Genomic DNA, 23,415 nt, shown 5'->3' with positions numbered 1-23,415 from the left:
TAAAACAAACCCAAAACTTTTGAATGGCAGTGTATATGAAAAAAAGTATAATGCAACATTATACTGTATCACAAAGCCAGGGCAATTATTTTAATATATGCAATCCATTCAGCACAATGAAAAACAGCTTTAAGCAACCACAAAACAAATTTACAAATTTAGGCTTAAACTGCATACAAATGTACTCTACAATTTTCATTGTTAGCTCATACTATGTACAGAATTTCACATATCCGCTGCATGTAGAGAAAAATTAAGTTTTACATCTGACATATTGAGTCGCAACACTGGCCAACAATGCTGAAAAACAAACAGCTAGAATGTCCACAAAACATTACATTATGTATCTTGATGCAGCAAATGTGCTGTAGACAAAGTAGACAATTTAACACTGTAAGTTAACACTTAAGTTTCACTGTTTACAGACACAAAGTGCTACTTCTTTACCAATGAAGTGCTATGAAGTGTCTGTCTCATGTGCTATGATGTCAGATATCCTTGTACAGACAAACAAGAACAGTACAGCAGCCGTCATGCAGCAGTACAATAAATAATGTGTCTTGTGTTCATTCAATGCTCTGGATTGGAACCATGTTCAATCTGTTAACACTGTTCAAATCCAGCCATTAGCGACAGCGCCAAGGACTCCACTGTAAAAGAAAACAAACACATATGTTGAGTAAAACTAAATATTTCTAAATCATAATCAGGAGCAGTGGAGGACTTACAATGAGGAAATGAGCCTCTGCACACAGCCTTGTTCAAAATGGTCACAAGAAACATGTGACAGTTTTTAAAATCAGACTCCATTTTGTCAATCGACTCGATTCTGAGGAAGAAATGAAACATTTTAAAGAATGTTAAAAGCCATGTAGAAATAGCTAAAGGGAAGTAAAACCTCATCCTCATCAAGCTGAAAGTAAAAGCTGCAAGATGAGGGCATGTGGCTAGACTGAAACATCTAAAAAGATCCCAAAGTTTTAAACTTACTTCCATGCCCCAAAACCAGCCTGCCATCTGTCTGAGAAGATAAGAACTAAATTCAGCACTTTCATGATGGCCTCCTTGACAAAACTGACCTGCAAAGACACAGTAACCCGAATTGATGGATCAGAAATAACACAAATGTCTATAACAGGTTAAAAGTAAAAACTAGGCCAACCTCCATGGGGAAGACAGCTTACTGAATTAATAAGAAAAACTGCAAATGCGACGTGCAAGAATGAGCCAAAATGTACTATTTGTTTCCTGACAGACACATTATTTGGCCTGTATAATTTCAGCTTACTTTCTCTCTGAGCAGACATCGGTCATGAATGGTGGACAAGTATCTGTAGTGGATTTTAATGAGCTGGTCCAGGTCCTTTGCCTCCTGTACTTGGTGTTGAAATTCTAGACCTGTACTATGTAGGATCTGTGAATGAATGCATGGTAAATGTCCACATGACAATAATAAAAAAAAAAAGTTAAAATCAAAACAAATTTTTCAGCATTTTCAAAACTCTACAGCAAATAAATAAAGCATATTTTCCATATGTCAAACTTACCCTAGTCATAATGTAGTTGTGCAGGCTGTTGACAAAGTGCATGAGTTTGACCCTCAGGAGAAACATCCTGTGAATCTGCTGGTTTATGGGCTCTTTGGCTGTGCTTTCCTCAGATTGACCTCCTTCTTGCCTCTTAGCGGCCACTGTCAAATCTGTAGGAAGACTCTATTTTAAGATCCAATAACAGCAAGTGAACTAAAACCATCCTGATCTGAGAATACTGTGAATTAAGTTAGTTCTTATTTCACAGGGACAAAAGAGCTGTGATCGTGGAACAAGTTGCAATGGGAAGTTACATAAATATGAAGCATGTAGATATCTTATTGGCATGTGCTTTTAATCGTGTATCTTTTTAAAAAAAACATGGACTAGCTTTACTTCCCTCTTGTTTTATTACATATAAGCAGAAGTAATAAGAACTTTTGAAATGAAATCATATCTCACCACTGAATCGTAATGTGTCCAGACTATATTTGGCCCATTTGATCTGAAGCAACAGTAGGAAGACCTGATTGTAGATTTTCTGACACTCTGAACTAATAACAATATCTACAGGCCATGGAACCTGGTGAGAGAAATTATGCACAATTTATAAAAACAAAATGCATAATTTATAAAAAATATTATCATCATCAAACAAATACATACATTTACATTAAAAATATTTAAATTTATTATAAACGTGTTAATACAATACTCAAAGCAAAAAAGCTAAAAGAATCATTTTCAAAATCGAAATTAAGTTTATTGAGGGTTTCTAACCTTATAACTCAGAGTAAGACCATCAAGGTTATTCACTGGCTGTTTTTTTCTTGCAGGATCAATAGTTTCAAGAAATATGGACAACCTAGAATCATGAGAAAGATGTGAGAGAAACATAAGTGAACCACAGGATACTGAGTGGTTAAAGATAGTCTTGAATGGTAAACCACAGGATCTCTAGAACTCCATGTGCAGTACCGGCTGCTGTCCTCTGGGTGGCGCTGTCCAACAGCCTCTTGCAGCTGCACATTGAGGAATGCCAGCTGCTGCCAGCTCTCCTTCTCCAGAACTTTGTCAAAGATGGCTGTGTAGAAATCATACATAGTATCTCCAGCCTCCAACAGGAAGTAGTTTCTCATGGCCTGCAAGTACCCCAGAAGCCTAAGATTGAAAAAAGAGAGAGGTTCAGCCATAAATGTTCTACAAAATTATACTGTGAGGTTTATGCCCAAAGGATTCTCCCGCAGGATGTCACCTGTAGTCTTTCTTCAGGGTTCTCATGAGGTTCCCACAGCATTCGATGTATCTCCTCTCAATATGTGGATACAGACAGGAACGGAGCGTAAGCTCAAACGTCTGACATGTCACAGACTCGGAGGAGCGGTCCAAAATTACACTGCCGCCCGAGAATTTCTCATGGAAGTCATTCTGCTCTAAATAAAGCCTGCAAGAGATAACACACATTACCACAATGGAAAACAAGCTAATGAAATTGTGAAGAACAAAACAGTGTCTTTATATAGTTACATTAGAGCTGCACGATTCTGGATAAATTGAGAATCACAATTTTTTATTTTATTTATTTATTTTGGTTAAAGTAGATATCACGATTCTCTCATGATTCAGAATAAATTATTTAAAAAAATGAATGAATGATTCAATTACTTAAAGGCTTGTTTCATTACTGGACAAATCAGTGTTTTTGAACAAATCTCTTGATTGATTGATTCAATGACAAATTTTAACAGTAACTTGTCGCCACCTACTGGTGTAACAATGTAAATGATAAAAATTTTAATGTCAAGTTCATTTCAAAAGATGATTTACTCTTGTTTTGATCGCTACCATAGACATCAGTGTCTATATGCAAACTATAAACTTTTATTCCAGTACTTCTGTGATAATTTGAATGTTTGTAAGAAATAATGATACTGTGTGGTTGAAATGACAGCACAGATTTGAATGTTCGATTTGAATGCAGATTTCGTTGTCATTTAAAGGAACACTCCACTTTTTTTGTAAATAGGCTCATTTTCCAACTCCCCTAGAGTTAAACAGTTGAGTTTTACCGTTTTCGAATCCATTCAGCCGATCTCCGGGTCTGGCGGTACCACTTTTAGCATAGCTTAGCATAGTTCATTGAATCCGATTAGAGAGGTGCTGCGTAATATCATTGCGCCTGCTGCACCCATGGTACGGCAGCAAAGCTCCTTGATTATTATGCCGGAATTAGAGTATAGTTCCTAGCCATATCGACCTAGAAAATCGCAACTTTTCATTTTCCGTCGGTCTTAGTACACGATGTAACTACAGAAGAGTCAAGTTTTAAATAGGAAAAATATTGAAACTCTTTGGTCAGTTTTAAGCGAGATGCTAACGGTCTAATCGGATTCAATGAACTATGCTAAGCTATGCTAAAAGTGGTACCGCCAGACCCGGAGATCGGCTGAATGGATTCGAAAACGGTAAAACTCAACTGTTTAACTCTAGGGGAGTTGGAAAATGAGCCTATTTTCAAAAAAAGTGGAGTGTTCCTTTAAGAATAAGATTGTGTGGGTGTTTGAATTGAGATCGCAATCCTTTAACGATTAATTGTTATATTAAGACTGAAGTTTGAATCTTTGAAAACAAACTCTATATTTAACCTCCTTGGTCACACTTTATATTGGGTGTCATGTCTTTAACTACTATGTATTTACATCAAAGAAATTGTTTGGTACAATGTACTAATGTTCATGTTATATTGCAAAACACTTCTGCTGCTATTGAGGTGGGATACGGGTAAGGTTAGGGACCGGTTTGTTGCTTTAAGTTGTAAGGGAAGGGTCAACAGAGTAATTAAGGATGTAAATTACAGAAATTAACTACAGCTATAATTTCATGCATGTACTTTTTCAGTATACTGTAAGTACAATGTAAAAACATTTATATACACAATAAGTGTATTGTATCAAATGATTAACTGAAATGTTATTTCGTAGTATTTAAAGACACTTAATATAAATGGGGACCACATCCTTTGCTCTTTTGTGTGTTATTCAGTGACGTCAAATAATTTATTCTGTATTCTGCTGTTACCTTGCAAAATTAATGGCCAGCAGGGGGTCATGGATGTCATCCAGCTCCAGATGACGTGCTACAATGGACTGCATCTTGATCAGGCTCTTCTTAGTGGCCTGTTGCTCGGTAACCATATTCGTAGGTGATTCTTCTCCATACCGAAGACGTGTCTGCACTGACTCCAAGAAAAGCGTGTACAGACTCTTTCTTTCGGCATCTGCAGAGACATGAGTGTCAGAAATATTAAGAAAATAACTTCCTATATGCTATAATAAACATTATAAAAATGAAGTAAAACAAACTAAAACAAAAAACAAATCTAATTTTTTAAAAAATATTTTAAAAAGAAAAGATGATTCCTTCAAGGTTGTTACCATTAACAAAAAATATACAAATACAAAAATGTGAGCGTGCAACAAAATAAAAACTGTACTGAAATTTGAAACTATAAAACAATACGGATAAATAAACTGAATTACAGAGAAAATTACCTCTGACTATCAGTATCTATTCTGAACCACCATGTGACATATTCACGTCATGGGTATAACTGACATCAGCGACACTGCATTAATAAGCCAGCATGCAGCAAAGTAGTAGCTCATGCAAATAACATCATAAAACATAAGACATTCCAAATTAAATTTGTTTCTCATTTAATTCAGTGGTTCTCAACCTTTTTGACTCCCTTTGTCCAAGACACAATTCAAAACCCCCATGTAAGCTAAGATACTTCTTATACTTCTGCTGTAATTACACATCTGATTGTGTTCTAACTTTTTGATTTACAGAAATTAAGCACATAATATACAACAAATATATTAAAATTAAAATAGTTACAATCTGTAATTTCAGTAGATTCAAGAACTATTTTTTGTCTTCAGGATTCAATCATGAATATATGTGACTTTCCCACTTGTTTGTGATTATGAGAATATCACAAAAACGCAAAAGTTTTTCAAATTATTTTTAACTCAATTTTCTCAGCAATTTTTACTCAAAATACATGTCAGATAATAATGTATATTCGATAATAATGTATATTCAAGTATATACATCAAACCACTAGAACAGTGTTATATATTTTGTTGACTTGCATACTTATATTATCCCAAATGTTTTCAAGAATGTTTAAATCCAGAGAAATAAGCAATTTTAACCAGGACACGAACCGTGTCCGTGCGTCGCCTATCAATGAAATCATTTCCAGTTTTATTTTGTAGAGACCATGGAAACACACTTTAATATATTATGCTTTATTTGACAGGTGAGCAACTGTTTAGATACATTCATCGACAGAAAATCATTGTTTTATAGCTCAACACAGTAAGTCTTGTTTAAATCTTGTTTTCTTGATTTACAGCGAGTACCATGTTTTATCATGACTAATATCGATCTAGCTTACTGCAGTGTGCAACAAATGTCTCATAGTAGCTGCCGAGCGAACGCACAGAGTAGCATTATAACAACTTTCAACACACAAATGTATCTAATATGATAAAACAGAGCTTCGGAAGAAGTGGAAGCAATCATCTGCGGCATAATAAAAGCTCCACTGCTCTCGAGCCGTGTTGTGGGTCGTTTTCATTTTTGGGTCGTCTCTCATTAACAATCGCTCCAGCGGCCTCATTCCGCTCCAACGGTTTTCACCCACACCCTGCTTCATACTACGGTAATGTTATTAAATCTTTAATACATTAGCTCATCCATATGATTTCTGCCCGAGTCCTGTTGGATTCTTGTCCACTGGCTGTAGACGTGAAGACAACACCTCCCATGATTCCGTGAAATCAAGGCATCATCAAGCTATGCCTTTGTTTTGAATAAGCGAACTCTAGCGTCGAAAATTTACGTATTGTGCCTTTAAAAATACATAAACTAAATTGAAACTGAAAACCAAAATACAAAATCCTCTGCAGACACTGACCTCTGGAGGAGCCATCTGGCTGTTCGGTCTCCTTGCAGTCCAGGTTTTTCAGCAGCTGCATGGATTTGCCAGCCATGATGATCTGCTTGAGTACAGGCTTGAGGAAGGACACCATGGTGTGCTGTCTGCTGCTGGATGCCTGCTCCCCGCCAGAGCTTCCACTGGCAGCATCGCTGAGCCTCTCCTCGCTCTCCACTGTCTCAGAGACGCTATACAGCGTGTAAGTGGCATACCAGAAGTCCCTGTGGTTTACTGGTACATCCTTGTTCCTAGTAAACACGTCCATATATTTCTTTATTTGGCAGGCAGCTTTGTAATACGCAGGATAATGTGAAGTCATCCAGTGATTAGTGCAAAATAAACCCCAAAAGAGTGATCAGCATCCCGACACAACACTGAGGGGACTTATATCACCCTGGCCTGAATGGATTTATTTTGCGATAATGTCCGGCTGACTGTACATAATTCCTTACACAGAGTACAGTTCAAAAGTTTGAGGACACTAAGATTTTTGAAAGAAGTCTCTTATGGTCACCAAGGCTGCATTTATTTGGTCAAAAATACACCCTATTTTTACTGCCAGAATCCTGACTAACATGCTACGGGTGTCCTGCAGATGGTGCCGCAAGCTTGTGCAGCACTGTCAGAAGCAATCCGTGGATGAAATTTTTTTTATTAAAAAACGTAACAATTCACGTCATACTTTTCAGGCCGGAAAATACAGAAATCCATATAAATATAGAGAAAAAAAAAAAAAAGAAAAAAAAAAAAAAAATCACAACCCTGAATATTGTGAAATATTATTAAATTTTAAAACAACTGTTTTCTATTTTATTATATTTTTAAATGTTATTTATTCCTGTGATGCCAAATCTGAATTTTCAGCAGCCATCACTCGAGTCTTCAGCACCACATGATTCTTCAGAAATCATTGTAATATGCTGCTCAAGAAAAATTTAAAACAGTTGTGTTGCTTAAAATTTTTTTGTGGAAACTATGATGTATGTTTTTCAGGAATTTTTGATAAATAGAAAGTAAAATAAAACAGCATTTATTTGAAATAGAAATACTTTGTAACAATGTAAAAGTCTTTACTGTCACATTCGAATAATTTAATGCATTCTTGCTGAATAAAAGAATATCTTTAAAAAACAAATTTGACCCCAAACTTTTGAATGGTAGTGTACATAAACGCAAGTTTTTTTGTACCTCTGAATGATAAACTCTTTGGCGGGGTCAAATAAGTGACCGTGAACAATCCATTCATCTACAATCTCAAGGTATGGCCGGACCGTTTCTACCCAGAGAGAGAAAAGAAGTGCCACCTGATAGGAAGGGGAGAAAAAAAACATTTTGTGATATTAAACTTTTTATAATAAGCAAAAAACCTGAGCGGTACACTGATAAAGGAACCAATTTAAGCATTTAATGCTTTAAAAAAACAGACACACTTACAGACTGCTCAGAGGCCTCGCCCACGCTGTCATATTCTATGATTGCCTTGTAAAGGGTGTTGAGTAAGTGTGAGGCTCGCAAAACGTTGGGTGTTTCCGTCGGCACTTCAGCCACTCCTGTGCAGAAAACCCTGTGCAGCATCGTGATCTGAGCCAGATGAGGACTTAACCGTTCCAGCACAGATGACAGAGTCACCGTCTCATCTATGAAAAATCACCATAGAATTAATACTATAATTAAACAAAAATAACTGTGAAAACACTTACAGACACAGAAAAAACAACCTTTGGCAATAATGTCTTTTTCGATAATATTGAGCTCTTCTTTAAAGCTGGTGAAGTATTTATACAGGGCCCACACGAATGCTTGGTAGGTTCGGAAGGGAGGCTCAGAGCTCTTCTTGGAGGATGAGGAGGAAGAGTTAAGACCTGGAGGACAGGGCTCTGCACTGTGGCCGGTCACTTCATCAATAAACTTTTGCAGACGGGAAACAGCCTGCCCATAGGCCGCTATGTGCTCCAGTACAGAGTGAAGACAGTTCTATACACACAAATAGGAACACATGAAGGAAAGCACTTTGAACCATCAATCCTATGGTTCTATCTTACACAATTACAAAAATAAATTCTTTATTTTAAGTGTTACAATGTAATTAGACATTTGTTACAGTGTAACTATACATTTAAGTAGGGTACAATTGGGCTAATGGTGCCCTGGGGTAAAAGGCACCTTTGATTTTATTTTCCTCTAAACCACTAGATGGCACAAAAACTTGACGTAGTTCTTTTCAAAACATCCGCTTTTCAAGATGCATGTGCAAACTGACGCGATCATGGGCAGCAGCGCAAAGCTGATTCTGTGCTAATTTGATCTAATATTAGATATTTTTTTTAAATGTTGTAGATTTAAGTAGCAAATGAGAATCGCTAAAATTATTGAATATATTTTGAGACAAAGGTAATTAAAGCAACAGTTTTTTAATAACGGAAAAATATGTAAAAGTATGGTATTTGGGGTAAAAGGTGTCCCTGCTGTTTGGGCACAAGGCACAATAATTAATATGATAATAAATAACTGGCTGACTTTTTTTCGATTTGTTGACATGACAAGGTTAGATTCAGATGGTAACTATCATATATTAAGTTGGGTGTCCACCTTAGAGATAATTACCATGTTTATAATGAAACCATCATATTTAAAATATAATATTAATCATATCATATAATAAAATATAATTTATTGTTAGTACTGTAAATCTATATGAAATCACTATGGGATCTTCAATGCTTTCAAAATCTTTACTTTTAAAAATAATTTTGTTTCTGTATTTTTAAAATATATTTTTATATTAACATATTTCAATGACAGTATATTTACTGAACAAAAATGAATGCTTTTATTTATCAAAATAGAAAATAGTACAACCTTTGCTAAAGTGATTGTTTTGAACAAGCATTAACTTAACGTTATTAACTTGACGTTATTAAAAACATTATTTTAGCTATAAGATTTTTTTAAACAAAGTAAACAACTTTTATGATTTATTTCACACAAAATCTGTTGCTCCATAAATGTTCAATACGAACATTATCATACATTATGCGTGTAGTGAAAATCACATTTTTTCTCAAGGTGTCTTTAGCCCCGTTGTACCCTACTGTGTAATAATAATTAACTACATGTACTTACTATAGGGTTAGGATTAGGGTTTGTTTAGGGTTAGTTGTATGTAATTATGCATAATTTATAGTTATTACTAAAGTAACTACATGTAATGTGTAACAAGGACTAAAATAAAGTGTTACCATTTTCTTTTACAAAAATCAAAATAACTATATATAATTATAAATGATATTTAAAGATTGTGATATGCTGTATGTTGGGACCCTCTAAAAAATGAAATGGTACACCTCAAGAGGTTTATCCCAATCAATAAATACATTTAATTAAATAAAATCTGACTGGCACTTTCCCTACTTCACATGAGCATGGTCAACTTCCAACAAATCCAAAAAACTTAGGCCTGCAGGGAATGTGGAATGGTGAAAAACTGTCTCCACTCACATTAGTTAGATGAGTGACCACCACATCATTCCTTACAGTCACCTTGCCATCATTGTGCTGGAAAATGAAAAGTTTTTTTACACCAGAGAAGAGCCTGAGGAGAGGCAGAAAAGAACACATGATCATTCCTGTGAAAAAACCTTGATATGAGCAATGAGTCATCCTTGTGAATCATTCTCCTCCCGGTTAGTAAACATTCAAGTGTCAGCAATCAAGGCAATGTAAAAAAAAAAAAAAGTTCATTCCAGAACTGCTCATTCCCTGCAGGTTTAAACTCGTATCCTAATACTTATCCACATATGCAATCTCCACAAACATAACATATGCACTTTCCTTTGGTAAGAGCAAGTCTGTCCAGTTTGTTAAATGTAATCATGGCAATCTTACAGATATCATACCAAAGAGTTTCCCGAATCACTTGTGTCTCTGTAACAAAAGACTTCTCCTCAGGCAGGTAGAGAGGCCCAGTGTTATACAGGTGCTGATCCCTGTAGATAAAGAGAGTGACTTAAATCTATGCAAAATGACAACATGAAATCTTAAATAAAAGCAATTTAAAGCTTGAACAGCATTTGCTTCAAAAACCTTATTAAATCATGGCAGAAAGTCCAAATGAATGGGCTTGTGATGCTGAAAGCGAAAAATGTCTTACCAGACGTTGTAAAGGTTGGAGTGCAGGTGGAGGCTGTGTGGAAAGCGGGGAGAGTTGGGAACCCAATATGAAGTGACAATATGCTGCTCCAACCAAGCCCTGGAGTCCGGCTCACCCACTACAAAAACAAGACAGTAGGAACTAGGAGTCCTGATAACAATCTTCATGAACTAAAGATTACTTTGAGAAAATGTGATAATACTGTCCCTTACCAGTCCAGGTGACTTGAACCGTCTTGTCATTCTGCTCGTGGTCCTCCTGTGGTGTTCTGTCTACCTGTATACCAGAATCCTCTCTGCTCAGGGGCTGCTGGCTATCTTCTTCTTCACTCTCTTCCTCAGACCAGTCCTGCCAAAAGATCAAATGATCGGTTGTGCTCTATTACTGCTAACATACCTATAGTCAGTTTAGTATACAATAGCACTGAGGGGTCAAGCCATCTATCGCCTTGTCCCAAGGTTGGTGGGAGCACCTCAGGATCTGTACTGAAGAATTATTGTGAGGAATAATGTTGGGGGTCTGTCTGTACACACACCAATTTCAATGAATCAGTTCCTGGTCTGCTGTGATTGGTCTACCACTTACAGCGCATATCAGAAATGAAACGCTGATTATATCTGAATTTCAGCTCCACAGGCTTCCTCATTCAGCACTTGTATACAGTGAAACAAACAGCAACGATGGTGTCAGTTTTACCATATCAGTTTTGAAGTATTTTATTATTTATCATAAAGGACAGTTTGCTCATAATTCATGCGTTACAAAAATGTTAATGCTTTTAATATTTTAAATCTATTTTTAAATCTCTTCAAAATCTTTTAAATCTTTCTTTTTTAGAGCAAATTCATAAATATTAATATTAATAAGCTGACAAATCATTTATAAGCCATATTGACCAGCCTTTTAGTATATGATACTAGACAAGAAGTGATCTAATAATCTAATAGAGTTCACTCACTGGAGTGTCTGGAAAGGGCCCAGTATCAATATCTTCTCCTTCCATGAGGTATTTTGCCCAATCAAACTTGTCTTCTTTCTCTGTAGAAATAAACATATTAATTTGTAGCAATATTAGTTGCAGTGTTGTCCAACAGTATGCATGTGTTGACACAAAAGAACATAAAAATCTAACCCGTTTCTTTCAATCTGGGTCTTTCGCAGTAGTTTGTGTTGGATGGAGAGTCAGACAGATGGAGTAATAAAGCCAGCATACTGTAGTGGGCATCAGTCTGAAGACAGTAATAGAGATAATCAGCATATATTAGTGCTCCAAATACTCTCTGAATGATGTCAGTGTTATCCCACCTTGGTTCCCTCAGTACTGGGAAGAGGAGAACTGAGAAATTCTTCAGTTAGCCGTATCCAGCTCTCTGCTTTACTTAAGTCAGAGTGGACCATGAGTTTCTCATGAATCCTGGGAGAAAAAGAAATCTCAATAATTAATTTTAATTATCAAAATATCAAAAATATAAAAATAATCAAAATAAAATAATCAAAGTGCACATAATTGTGCAAAGCTTCAGACTTCATACCCATTAATGGATCGCTGCACATTATGTCTGTTGACATCAAGAAAATGGTGAAACCTATCAAGACGGGAAAAAACATGATGAGAGCTTTATATTGATTTATGTGCAAAAATAAATGAAATATTAAGTGCAAAATGGAAAACAATTATTAGTTTTTATTCAAGTATTTAGTTTTTTATTAGTGTTCATTAGTTTCGTCCATTTCTTCTTCAGTTTCCTTTTCACAAATACATTCAAGCCATTACAGTAATAAACAAATGGAAGAATAAATGAACCAAGTACTTACTTGAAATTGGACCAAGTAAACTTCAGAGCCATTTGAAAGTTTTGATCTTCCTCATCCTGGATGGCAGTAAAATGTGAGATGAGCCTTCGGGTCTCCAGCTCCAGCTCCTTCTCAAACCTGCTCCAGTGAGCCATTCTGGATTCAAGGATCAACTGAAACAAAAGATACATATAGATAGATAGATAGATAGATAGATAGATAGATAGATAGATAGATAGACAGACAGACAGACAGACAGACAGACAGACAGACCTGCTTTTTGGTTGTGATGCTGACTGTGACGAGCCGTTATCAACCGCTGCGGCTAGCAAAACAAGAAACAAGAGTATTCGCTACATGTCACAGATAAAGCAAAAATAATATGCCTTCTCTCTCCCGATTATAATCCGATAGCGAAAGTCGAACTGAGGGCTGAGTTTAATTCTATTTATTTTTTTATCATATTACATGTTTCCTCTGTTGCCGCCTCCATGACTTCAGGCGCTTCTTCTGTGGTTCCATGTGAACAATAATAACACTGAGGGGAGCTTTACTGCCACCTATCGACCAGGAGAGATCATGGCGAGACACAACAACTCAACACTGCCAGACAAAAAAAAAATCCATTCAGTATACGAAAATATTTCGTGTACATTTGTATCTGCGTACCTTTCAATCATAAAGTATTTTATTATTTTGTAAGAGTTCTGAAGAGACAAAGTAAAGGACAGTTTGTTCATAATTGATGCGTTACAGAATGTGCATTTACTACAAATAGTTCGAACAAAAAAGGTCTCAAATTGTATCTCACTGCATCTAAACTGTACTTTTCAAAACAATGGTTTTGGTATTTCTGTATGTTTTACATAACCTACGATTGTTCTCAATCATGGAAAATATACAGATTTTAAAATTATAATTGTATAATTCATGGTGATGTTAATTAATTTAATTATTTTCGTATAGATCAATTTATATTAAATACAAATATAAATGCTCGTATTTTGCTAGGTAGTCGAAGCTGGTGTTATTTTTCATTTGCTTGCTACTGGATACGATTAACTCGGCTTTATGAGTGACCTCTTAACTATCCAATAACAATCTTCTTATGCACAACTCCCACTAGCCAATCCTGGCGCAGGGGGCGGGACTTGTCCCATTACGGGTGAGAAAAAAGATTCCACCCTTTTAACTTTACTGCTGTAATCAAACGGTATTCATACAGGTAGGAGTCGAGCAGTTCGCAGAGATCCGCGTCACTCACTCCGTTCAGGCCATGAAGAGAAGGCTTCAGAAAAAATACATCATCTTGATTCTAGGATACTCCGTGGCGCTTCTTTTAATTCCCTACGTATTAGATTACCGGAGCAAATCGCCCCACATTAAGGATGGATATCAGCAACAAAAGTGTCCCGATCTGGAGAGCACCATCGCTCTGTGGAGTAGCACCAGGACGGGCAATTCAACGGAGGTGGAGGACTATGGCAACAGGAGTCAGTCCAGAACGCACATATACCTCCACGCAACCTGGAGGACAGGTTCCTCATTTTTAGGGGAATTATTTAATCAGCACCCTGATGTGTTTTATTTATACGAGCCCATGTGGAATATGTGGCAGGCGCTTTATCCAGGAGATGCGGGTAGCTTACAAGGAGCAGTGAGAGACATGATGAACTCTCTGTTTAGATGCGATTTCTCAGTGTTAAAACTCTACGCAGGCTCGTCCAACATAAGTACCGCTTTTATTTTCGGCTGGAAAACGAACAAGGTCATTTGCTCTGAGCCTCTCTGCAAAGCGTATAAAAAACACGAAATTGGGTTAGTTCAAGGAGACGTCTGTAGCAAATGCCAGCCCAGAGATATCAAAGAGCTGGAGAAAGAGTGCAAAAAGTACCCCGTGATGGTCATCAAAGACGTGCGGGTTTTAGATTTGGCGGTTTTGGTGCCTCTCATGCGAGATCCCGCCATCAACCTCCAGATAGTCCAGTTGTTTCGCGACCCCAGGGCTGTGCACAACTCTCGACTGAAGTCCAAATTGGCTCTGGTGAAGGAGAGCATACAGGTGCTAAGGAGCAAGAAGCAGAGTGACAAATACAAGCGCCTTCTGGTGCCTAGCAATAGGGTCCACCGAGCCGATAACTACGTCTCGAGCGCAATGGAGTTAATATGCGACAACTGGCTCAGCGACATGTTGCTTGTTATGAACGCTCCGCCGTGGTTGAGGAGAAACTACATGCATCTGAAATACGAAGACCTAGTGCTCAGACCTGTGGACGAGCTCCAGAGGCTCTATCGTTTCGCCAACCTCACCCTTTCTAAGAACATGGAGAAGTTTGTGATGAACATGACCCACGGACAGGGCTATTCTTCAGATAAACCCTTCCTCATATCATCCAGAGACGCCAAAGAGGCAATTTACGCCTGGAGGGAAAGGCTGAACGTGGAGCAGGTGAACCAGGTTGAAGCCTACTGTAGTGAGGTCATGAGACGGCTGGATTATCGAAAAAGGAACATGGACAATACCTAAAACCACCAAAACATGAGTATATGGTAGGTTACATGTCTAAATGGTCAGGGTATATGGTGAGCTGACAGCATTATTTGGCCACTATTATGAAACACTAGTTTTTGAGACTCAACAAAAATGTAAATTATATCAGGTCACACTTTGCATTAGTGTGCATTTTACAGTATTGTTACAGATGTACAGAGTGTGAAAAGTTCTATAGTTTTTGGCAAAGATATTTGGCATGTTTTTTTGGACATGCACCATGGTAGTGCCATTATGTTCCTGGAAGCAACTTAAATAACATGCTTCATGAATTTCAATACTAAGGTAACACTACCAAAAAAAAAGATCTTGCCAACTCCAAACTTTTAAAATGTACCATGGTACAGTCTGTCACTGTACATTTTTACAAGCTTATGGTAACTAACTGAATTAGCACCATTCAGTACCACAGTATTCTTGGAATACCATATAAAAACCATCATATATATTAAAGTACCATGCTATTACATCTGATACCATCACTGTACCATGGTACTAGCATTTTATTAAAGGGAAATACAGTGGTACTACAATAAGTAGAGAATTAATACTCAAGCAGGTACATGTATTTATTTTTTAAATATAAAAATGTACTATGGATTTTGGGGCATAGTATTATAGTAATATTTTTTTTTGTAATCACTATGCAATTCCATAGTATATTTTTATAAGGGAAATGCCCTTTATTTAATATTATTACTATTGTAATTGAATTCTATTTACATGTAATATGTGTAATAGGGTCACTGCATGATGTTCTACTACTAGATGCAAAATGTGGCATCCATGATAAGAAGGGGTATGTTTTCTACTGCTTTAGATTAGCACCGAGTTTGTAGTTGTTAAATGAGTTGGTTTACATTCATCTAGCACAACTATACATTGATGCTTTCATCCGTTACATGACAAGAGTGTCAGTCCCAGATTGAATATGCAACACTGTAACCAGTGTAGTTGTAAAGATGTAAATTGATTTTATTGGCAGTGTGCTGTTATGCAATATATCTGAATGCCATGCACATACGCTAAGAGACGAACAGCCTTATGGCAAGGGTTGAAGCACACTTCTGGTGTTAGTTCTGATCTATATATAATGAGTTCTGTCTTTTAGAGCACTCAGTTTGATTTTATTATGCTTAGCAACCCCTTGGGGAGACGAAACATGATGCTTTATAAAGTTTTTTTTAAAGATAATTGTTTATTGTTAATTAATGTTTGTGTATAATATATTAACATATATTAATGTTGAAAATGCATAAATGCTGTAAAAGTGTTGTTCATTGTTATTTTATGTTAGCTATTTCACAAACTAATGCTAACATACAGAACCTTGTACTAAAGTTAGAGCTGCATGATTAATCGTTAAAAGTTCATGGTAAATCGCCTTTTGAAAGTAACTTAAAGGAAGGGTAGGCATCTTTGGAGTGGCTAGCAATAGCAAGCTAGCTTTGAAAGCATAAGATCCCACCCTCCCTTCAGAGCGCTCTCCAAAGCCATGCCTTCTCCAGAGCAGAGTCTGCAAAGCGTCACAAAATGGCGTTAAATTACCTCATGTCTTCATAGCACATAACATTACAAAAATAATTAAAGCTACAAGCAGCATTGAAAGGGCCCTCACACCTGGTGGCCTAAGGAAAACAGCGAATAGTGGGCGACATGCATTTAAGCGGGTAAATATAGGAGAAAAATAGCAAAGTCATTTTAATGTGCCACACTTCCTGCTGCCAGCAGGTGGCACTTTGACATGTCTGAGTTACAATAACTTCCTGTTTTGTTGCGTTAATTGCATACGTTAGCACTTAGCCAAGTGTTGCATGATTTAACGTGTCTAGCATGTTTGGCACTCGATGGCATGTTTTAATATGTTTCTGTCAGTGCATTACAGTGTAATTTTTTTGAGTAATTAATGACAGAAATTTCATTTTTGGGTGAACTAACCCTTTACAAAGAGACAAAAGAAGAGTCGAGTTTAGCCGAGGTCATTGATCCAGTCTGAAACTGACAGCGCATGGTGCCAGTGGAGTCATGGGATTAATACGATCCTCTTGAACTCTGCAATGTTCTATGGTGGTGTAATTTTGTCATTTCCAAACAGGCCTGGATCAGCAAAATGACCAGTTTTATCTTTACTCTAGTCAATATAATGGGGAAAAATGCTGTAAGTGGAGTCAGCACAACAAATTCACCATAAATATCTTCTCAGCATTGTGACCGGTAAAAATATCCAACAGAAGTATGTGTCAAATCAATTAGCCATCATGCTCGAGTCTAATTTCATGGCGAAGGATGTAAATGGTGCTCTATAACAGACCGATGGATCATGATACAGGCTTCTTTGTTATCGCTATCAGAGGCATGTGATGGGGGCTGGTGTGACCTAACAGACTGACCACACGTGGTTGGAACAGGCTGAAATATAGGGACTGCTTTGTGCTGGTTAGTCCCTGGAGGGACCAGTGCTCCCTGAGCTGAGCCTGTCACCAGCTCAATCTGTGAGGGCTCTGCCATGACTAACTTAGACATGCTGGCACCAGACATACATCCCTGACCAGTACAGACCTCTAACTGTCTCTTGGTACCAGAGTTCATCACAGGCTTGTATAACATATTTTTGAAATGTTTTTGGTTGCTTTTGGGTTTACTGTTTGGGCATGCCCATGCATTTCATCTGTTTTGGATGGTTAAAAAAACTAAAAGAAACAATAAAGTAATATAATAATTGTATTATTAATCTAGTATTAGATTTAATTACATACTATTTTATCATTATTATTGTAATAAAATATATATTACTAATAATAATAATAATTCCCACGCATCCTGGAAAACCTGGAAAATCCTGTTGTTGTCCTGGGGCATTATTTTAAAAATGTGCTCGTGTTTTCCTTCAGGCTTTAATTGTTTCACTCCCTGAAAAAATTTAACGTTTAGTAGCAGAGAGTGCTATGTTTAGGGATGCTGAATTTCAACACATGAAAGAATTTTGAATGATGATGTTTAGTCTCGTGTTGGCCCCTGCAGCCTTTAGCTGATGATTTATGAACTGCTCAAATGTTTGCAGTAACACACAGCCTGTTTTATTTAGTTCTGATTGTTGGCAAAAGTACCCGTTCTTTGATACCAAGTCGTTACTGAAATATAAAAAAAATGTAACGCTGCCTGCCTTTTTGCTGTACCGGTAGTCCATAGCACCGGGTCAATCTGGTACCTGCTGACAGGCGGCTGCTTTCAAACGCTCCTGTGTGTATTTGTATGAAGTCCTCTGTAAAGAGCATCAAAGGATCTATTTACGCATGTTTACAGCATTGAGCATTGTAGTTAATGTTGAGCACATGAACGCAATGTCCAGAGGTGTTTAAGAATTCAGTGCACCAGAGTTCTACACGCTCGCAAATCCTTTCACTATAACCAACAGTGTAAATACGATGTAAACAAGATTTATTGATTATAATGGGAGTTTTCACAAGACTAAGAGTGCAGAACTCGGTGATCTAGCACTAAACAAGTGATTAACAGGTTCAGTGATTATAAAGGTGCTATTTGTTTGCTATCTGTTTATATTTCATTCGCAATTTGAAAATTTTATTTTTCATGCTGCTAAGTACGAGCCACAAAATTTCAGGAGTTAAAACCATTTTTAAATATTTAAATCTGAAATGGTGTTGACGGACATAGTGATAACCATAGCAACAGATACAACAAAAATAGTCAAAATAAATCTTTGCATTAAGTGTAAATGCAGACTAACAGGCTTGCCACTTGTTCTATTATATGTGTAATGTTTCCTTTTACTTGATCTGTTTAAAGCAAAGTTTACTTAATTTAAAAATATTTGAAGGCTACATGCTAATGTTTTAATGTATTTAAAATTATTATTAGCATTAACTGACTATTTAATATTTTTATTTTGAAATATTAAAACAAAATATTTAAATAGTTCCTATATATATATATATATATATTTTTTTTTTTTTTTTTTTTTTTGCTATGGTATTGAAATTGGAACCGAGAACCAGTTGTCATAATGTATAATTAAGAGCTCATATTAAAAAACTGATTTTATAGTTAAGTCATGGCCATAAACTGCACATATTTTAAAGACTTATGGAGAGAGGAATATATTACTTTAGGGTGTGATCCTTATCTTTTATTTCCGCTGTTAATTTCCTGGGAATTGATTGCTGAAAAAGAGGAAGCCCGATAATGATCAGTCTTGAAGGGGGGGTTAATAAAAACACCAAAATAAACAACAACAAAAATATTAATATATTAGATAATCTAATATTAGATTTAAATATAATATCTTATTCTATTGGTAATTTCTAAGTTTCATTTACACACTGTACTATTATGACTTAAACTTTGTTGACATTCTAAACAAAATCAGTGTTTTTAGTAAATGTCCCAATATCCCCTGTCCACAATAACACAGCTCAAGTTATTGTGTTTCTCTTTGCTGTAGGAGCCTGATGTGCTGTAGGAACAAGAGGACAGAAGGGGAACAGCCTGATATGAAGCTACACCAGGAGGTACTGACGGAACTGAGGAGCAACACCCCAGGATCTCCTTCAGCCGTCATGGGGCACAGAGTAGACGAAAGAAGAGTTTGATAAGAGAGACACTTATAAACCCACCGACCTCAAATGATACTGACAAGAATCCTGTAAGAAAAAGACTAACAATAACAGAGGGGAATCCAGTTCATAATGAAACGGCTACCAAAGGCTCAGTCCCGGCTGTGTCCTGACAGCCAGATTTTATCCTCAATAATCCCTGCCCAATCCCCAGCAGCCCATAATCAGCCACACGAGACAGGCGCTTGGGTCATTACACATGCACTAGGCCTGGAGACGGATATCCCGTTGGGTGGATTTCATAATGAAAACATTCCTTGGCATTCTTGTATTCATCAACCACGAATGAAAAGGGATTATGCATTACTAACACTCCAATATCTGTGGTACCACCCAAAAAAACTGACAAAGTGCAATAAAATGAACTAAAGAGCAATAGAAAAGGGTGTAGTAAGAGTTTTCCCAAAGGAAATTCTGACTTCTCTACAACAACTCACAACACTCCCACTGGTGTGAAGTTTCCCAAGTTCCTCCCGGACATCATCAGTTTGTTCTTTTTGTGTGAAGTCTGCATCGGGCTGTTAGACTATGCAGACTGTTTTGTTCATGTATGTATAAAGAGGATAGGATTGCAATTTGAATAGGTAAATGGGCGGAACTTCTAATCAAACTAAAACACACGATCATACGTTGAGGATACAGGTGTTATTGTGCTCTAATAGAAATGCTTTTACTGGTCAAGAAATTTGACGGTATTATCATTTTGTTAACGTTGTTTTGTTACCTTTTAAACAACATTTACTCTAAAGCTATGTGAACCATCAGAATTACTAAATGAACAAATCCGTTATTTATAAATAAAACTTGTACATACATTTTTGTAGTAAACACTACTTTTGTTGTTTTATTATTATTTAGAGACATATAAAATAAATCAAATACCTTATTTAGGTATCGCTACTGTAGCCAACTTCGATATTGGCTATTTTCATAAATGTACAATTGTTAAACTTAAATGCATACCACAGTTTTGTCACATTATTTGACAGGCTGAGTGCATCTTTATGTATAATAATAATAATAATAATATTAGTAATTTAAATGGGGGAAAAAAATAGCACATATCACAGACATAAAAATGGCAGCTTATGGATTTTTTTGTTGTTTGTTTATATGGCATATATTGACATGCAGAACAGCAAGTAAAAGATGAATGCTACAGGAGGGAGTTACATATCCTGAAGGTACATACAAGTCCACCAATAATACGGTCAGGAAAAAAGCTATCAAACATATAAGAGTCATTCAGCAGAGAAGTGATTTCATAGCCCAGGTGTTGCAGGATTACATGTGAATTCAGTCTTTTGCTACAGCCGGTTTAAGGTTCTGCACCTCAAAATGCAATTGCCACGAAGCCCATGAGGCTCATTTTCTAGCCAAAACTCCACATAAATAGTGCAATTCTCCTCAATTCACATTTAGGTTCTGAACTAGATTCTGCTGAAGTTGTCTGGTGATGCGTTTCCTCGCACAGCTCACACAGCCCTGTTAAAAGCAAACGACGGACAGACTCAAGTGCAGACAACTGAGGCAGCTGTAAAGGTTATTTCATGGAAAGAGTGCAAGGTTAGTTTATTATGAAGTTCAATATAAATTGGAATGAATGATAACTTATTTCAAACATCTGCAAGTTAGTTATTAACTAAATGCTTGGACTTTAGACATTTATTCATTAACAAGAATTCATTTCTAGACACGGAGGATAGAAGGAATGCACGTTCGCGGTTGATGGCACGGGGCCATCCGTATACTGTATGAACAGACAGCTGGGTCAACATCATGCCGAACATTACAGATTCCTAATTTCAGAATCGCCGACTGCCATATAGCAACTCATACATAATGTAAAGATCCACGTACAAGAACATTCTAACGTGAGGAGGCGCAAAATGAACGCCACACACGTGAACTCTTTGATTCTTATATGAAGTCTCCTTGATGATTACATCATCCCTCGTCGCATAAATTCTGTCTGAGAGTGTGCAAGTGGTTAATATTCTAATATAATACAGCAATACATGCAAGGACTGCAGCTCAGCTGCAGCTAAAGTGCATGGCTCATACACTCTGGTTGCATCCAGCTGTTAAAAATGAAAAAAGTCCCACGTCTGTGCAGATCAACATTCATATTAACAACAACCAGCATGTAAACCTGGCTTTCATACAACCAAGATATTGCAGAAAATGTAAACTCCAACTGACTAAAGTTGAGTATTACAAGGTTCCCATATGCAGTCATGAGATAAACATGCACTCATGTCAAACAATGTATGGCCTGCAGTATTTACAAACATTATGATCTGCTCACTCATTTGCATGATGGTAGAGGTGAGCATTTTAATGCAAAAAAAAAGATCATCTAATGTAATACTGGCTGTTTATATGTAAAAACTGACTTCCCTTCAAGAAAAACTGGCTCAGTCATATATGTCGATCTTATTTCTAGTTTGTGGCAGCATTTCTAACAGAAAACAAAGAATTAATGACTTAAAATGTTAATATGTGGCAGGTGGTGATCATATGAAAGTGAATGTTAAGGGCAGCAGAGACCGTTCTGCGTCAGTCCATTATCATATAAAACAGCAATAAGGACATTTAGTGTCCAAAGCTATTCGAAATGCATTCTTAACAGCAGTTTTATATTCTTTTTCCTCCTACAAGTCACATTTTCATGAGGAGACAATGAATCACAAAGTCAGCCATATCATCAATTACGCCACCTCCATTCTGGTAAATACATCCCGAGCGCAAACCCTCCTGCTCTCCATCTTTCTGTTTCTTTGATTTTTCAGACCCACTGCATGAAATCTTTGGAGGGGTCATGAATGGTCAGATGGAGTTATGTGCAAGAAAAGTTAAGGTATGAAGCACAGGGAGGCGTGATTTAAGGTTTGGGGGCGGGGTCAAGCGTGGTCCTCGATGGGGAAAACTAAACGTGTGCCACGGCTCAAAAGCTCATGTTCACGTGTATCCAGTTCTCGTTCCAGAGCGTCTTCCGATGTGCTGTCGCTGCGTTTGCCGTTCAAGCCCCAGCTCCCGGCTGATCCTTCGGGGCCGGAGGAGGACGAGGCTCCGTTGGCCGTGATGGCCGTGTCGCCGTAGGTCAGTGTCAGGTCTCCTTCGTTCAGGATGAGGTCTGAGTCACTGTCTCGCAGTGGCTCGTGGTTCTGTGGAGCACAGTGACAAGTCGGACATGAAGGGAGGAGGACGGTGCACACACACTCACACACACTATTCAAGCGCAACACAAAGGTTCATGAGGGACACTGTGGAGTCACAAGAAGACAGGATAAAAAGAGAAATACACTTAGATGTCCTTATGCAAGAGAAAAATCACACACTTACCTGTGTGTAATGCAGCCTTCAAGATCAGTTGGAAATACTGTAAAGTTGTGTATACGAATGACCAACAAAGTCATTTAGAAGTGGAAAATCAATTCTCTCCAACACTGTTGAATGCTTGATTCAAACACGGTTAAGGTATTGACGGCATGAGCGGTTTCTAAGCAACATGCTGAATCAGCAACAGCATTTCCAGGATAAACATTAGAAAAATGTCTTGAAATTTAAAAATTTGAAAATGTCTTGCATAAAATGATTATATAGGTTGTGTAATAGTGACGCAGACGTGTTCATGTTTATTCACAGGATTTTGTTTTTCTTTTACTGTTGTTCATTGTGCATTTGTTTCGTTTAGACTACTTTCATATTTTGTTTCCCGTTTGATCATGTGCCGTCGCAACAACGAA

At 37.1% G+C, this 23,415-nt stretch overlaps 3 protein-coding genes across 4 annotated transcripts in view; 1 reads left to right on the top strand and 2 right to left on the bottom strand.

Moving 5' to 3' along the window:
- Positions 1-58: 58 nt before the first annotated feature.
- tubgcp5 (tubulin, gamma complex associated protein 5) lies at positions 59-13,119 on the bottom strand. Its single transcript, XM_051898237.1, has 25 exons — positions 12,950-13,119; positions 12,755-12,806; positions 12,503-12,654; positions 12,220-12,273; positions 11,993-12,101; positions 11,820-11,916; positions 11,646-11,725; positions 10,900-11,035; positions 10,688-10,805; positions 10,434-10,523; positions 10,036-10,129; positions 8,256-8,511; positions 7,972-8,174; positions 7,726-7,841; positions 6,517-6,785; positions 4,608-4,806; positions 2,785-2,973; positions 2,508-2,690; positions 2,310-2,394; positions 1,992-2,112; positions 1,548-1,699; positions 1,289-1,414; positions 991-1,079; positions 729-829; positions 59-650 (listed from the first exon to the last, which is right to left on the bottom strand). Exons 3-25 carry the CDS (start codon positions 12,634-12,636, stop codon positions 604-606), a joined length of 3,048 nt encoding a protein of 1,015 aa, XP_051754197.1. The 5' UTR covers positions 12,637-12,654; positions 12,755-12,806; positions 12,950-13,119; the 3' UTR covers positions 59-603.
- Positions 13,120-13,602: 483 nt separating this feature from the next.
- On the top strand, positions 13,603-20,499 carry chst7 (carbohydrate (N-acetylglucosamine 6-O) sulfotransferase 7). Its single transcript, XM_051898238.1, has 2 exons — positions 13,603-15,031; positions 19,495-20,499. Exon 1 carries the CDS (start codon positions 13,758-13,760, stop codon positions 15,006-15,008), a length of 1,251 nt encoding a protein of 416 aa, XP_051754198.1. The 5' UTR covers positions 13,603-13,757; the 3' UTR covers positions 15,009-15,031; positions 19,495-20,499.
- Positions 20,500-21,203: 704 nt separating this feature from the next.
- The window catches only part of slc9a7 (solute carrier family 9 member 7), a 42,992-nt gene continuing 40,780 nt past the window's right edge, over positions 21,204-23,415 (bottom strand). For both annotated transcript variants that reach the window (XM_051898241.1, XM_051898242.1), the window contains one exon: positions 21,204-22,833. In XM_051898241.1, coding sequence (XP_051754201.1) covers positions 22,570-22,833 — 264 coding nt within the window. In that variant the 3' untranslated portion in view covers positions 21,204-22,569. The remainder of the gene's footprint in view (positions 22,834-23,415) is intronic.

The sequence above is a fragment of the Ctenopharyngodon idella genome, chromosome 6 (genome assembly GCF_019924925.1).
Source record: "Ctenopharyngodon idella isolate HZGC_01 chromosome 6, HZGC01, whole genome shotgun sequence".
NCBI classification, from domain to species: Eukaryota; Metazoa; Chordata; class Actinopteri; order Cypriniformes; family Xenocyprididae; genus Ctenopharyngodon; species Ctenopharyngodon idella.
Note: the sequence above shows the minus strand (reverse complement) of the source record. Positions and strands in the feature narration are given on the sequence as shown.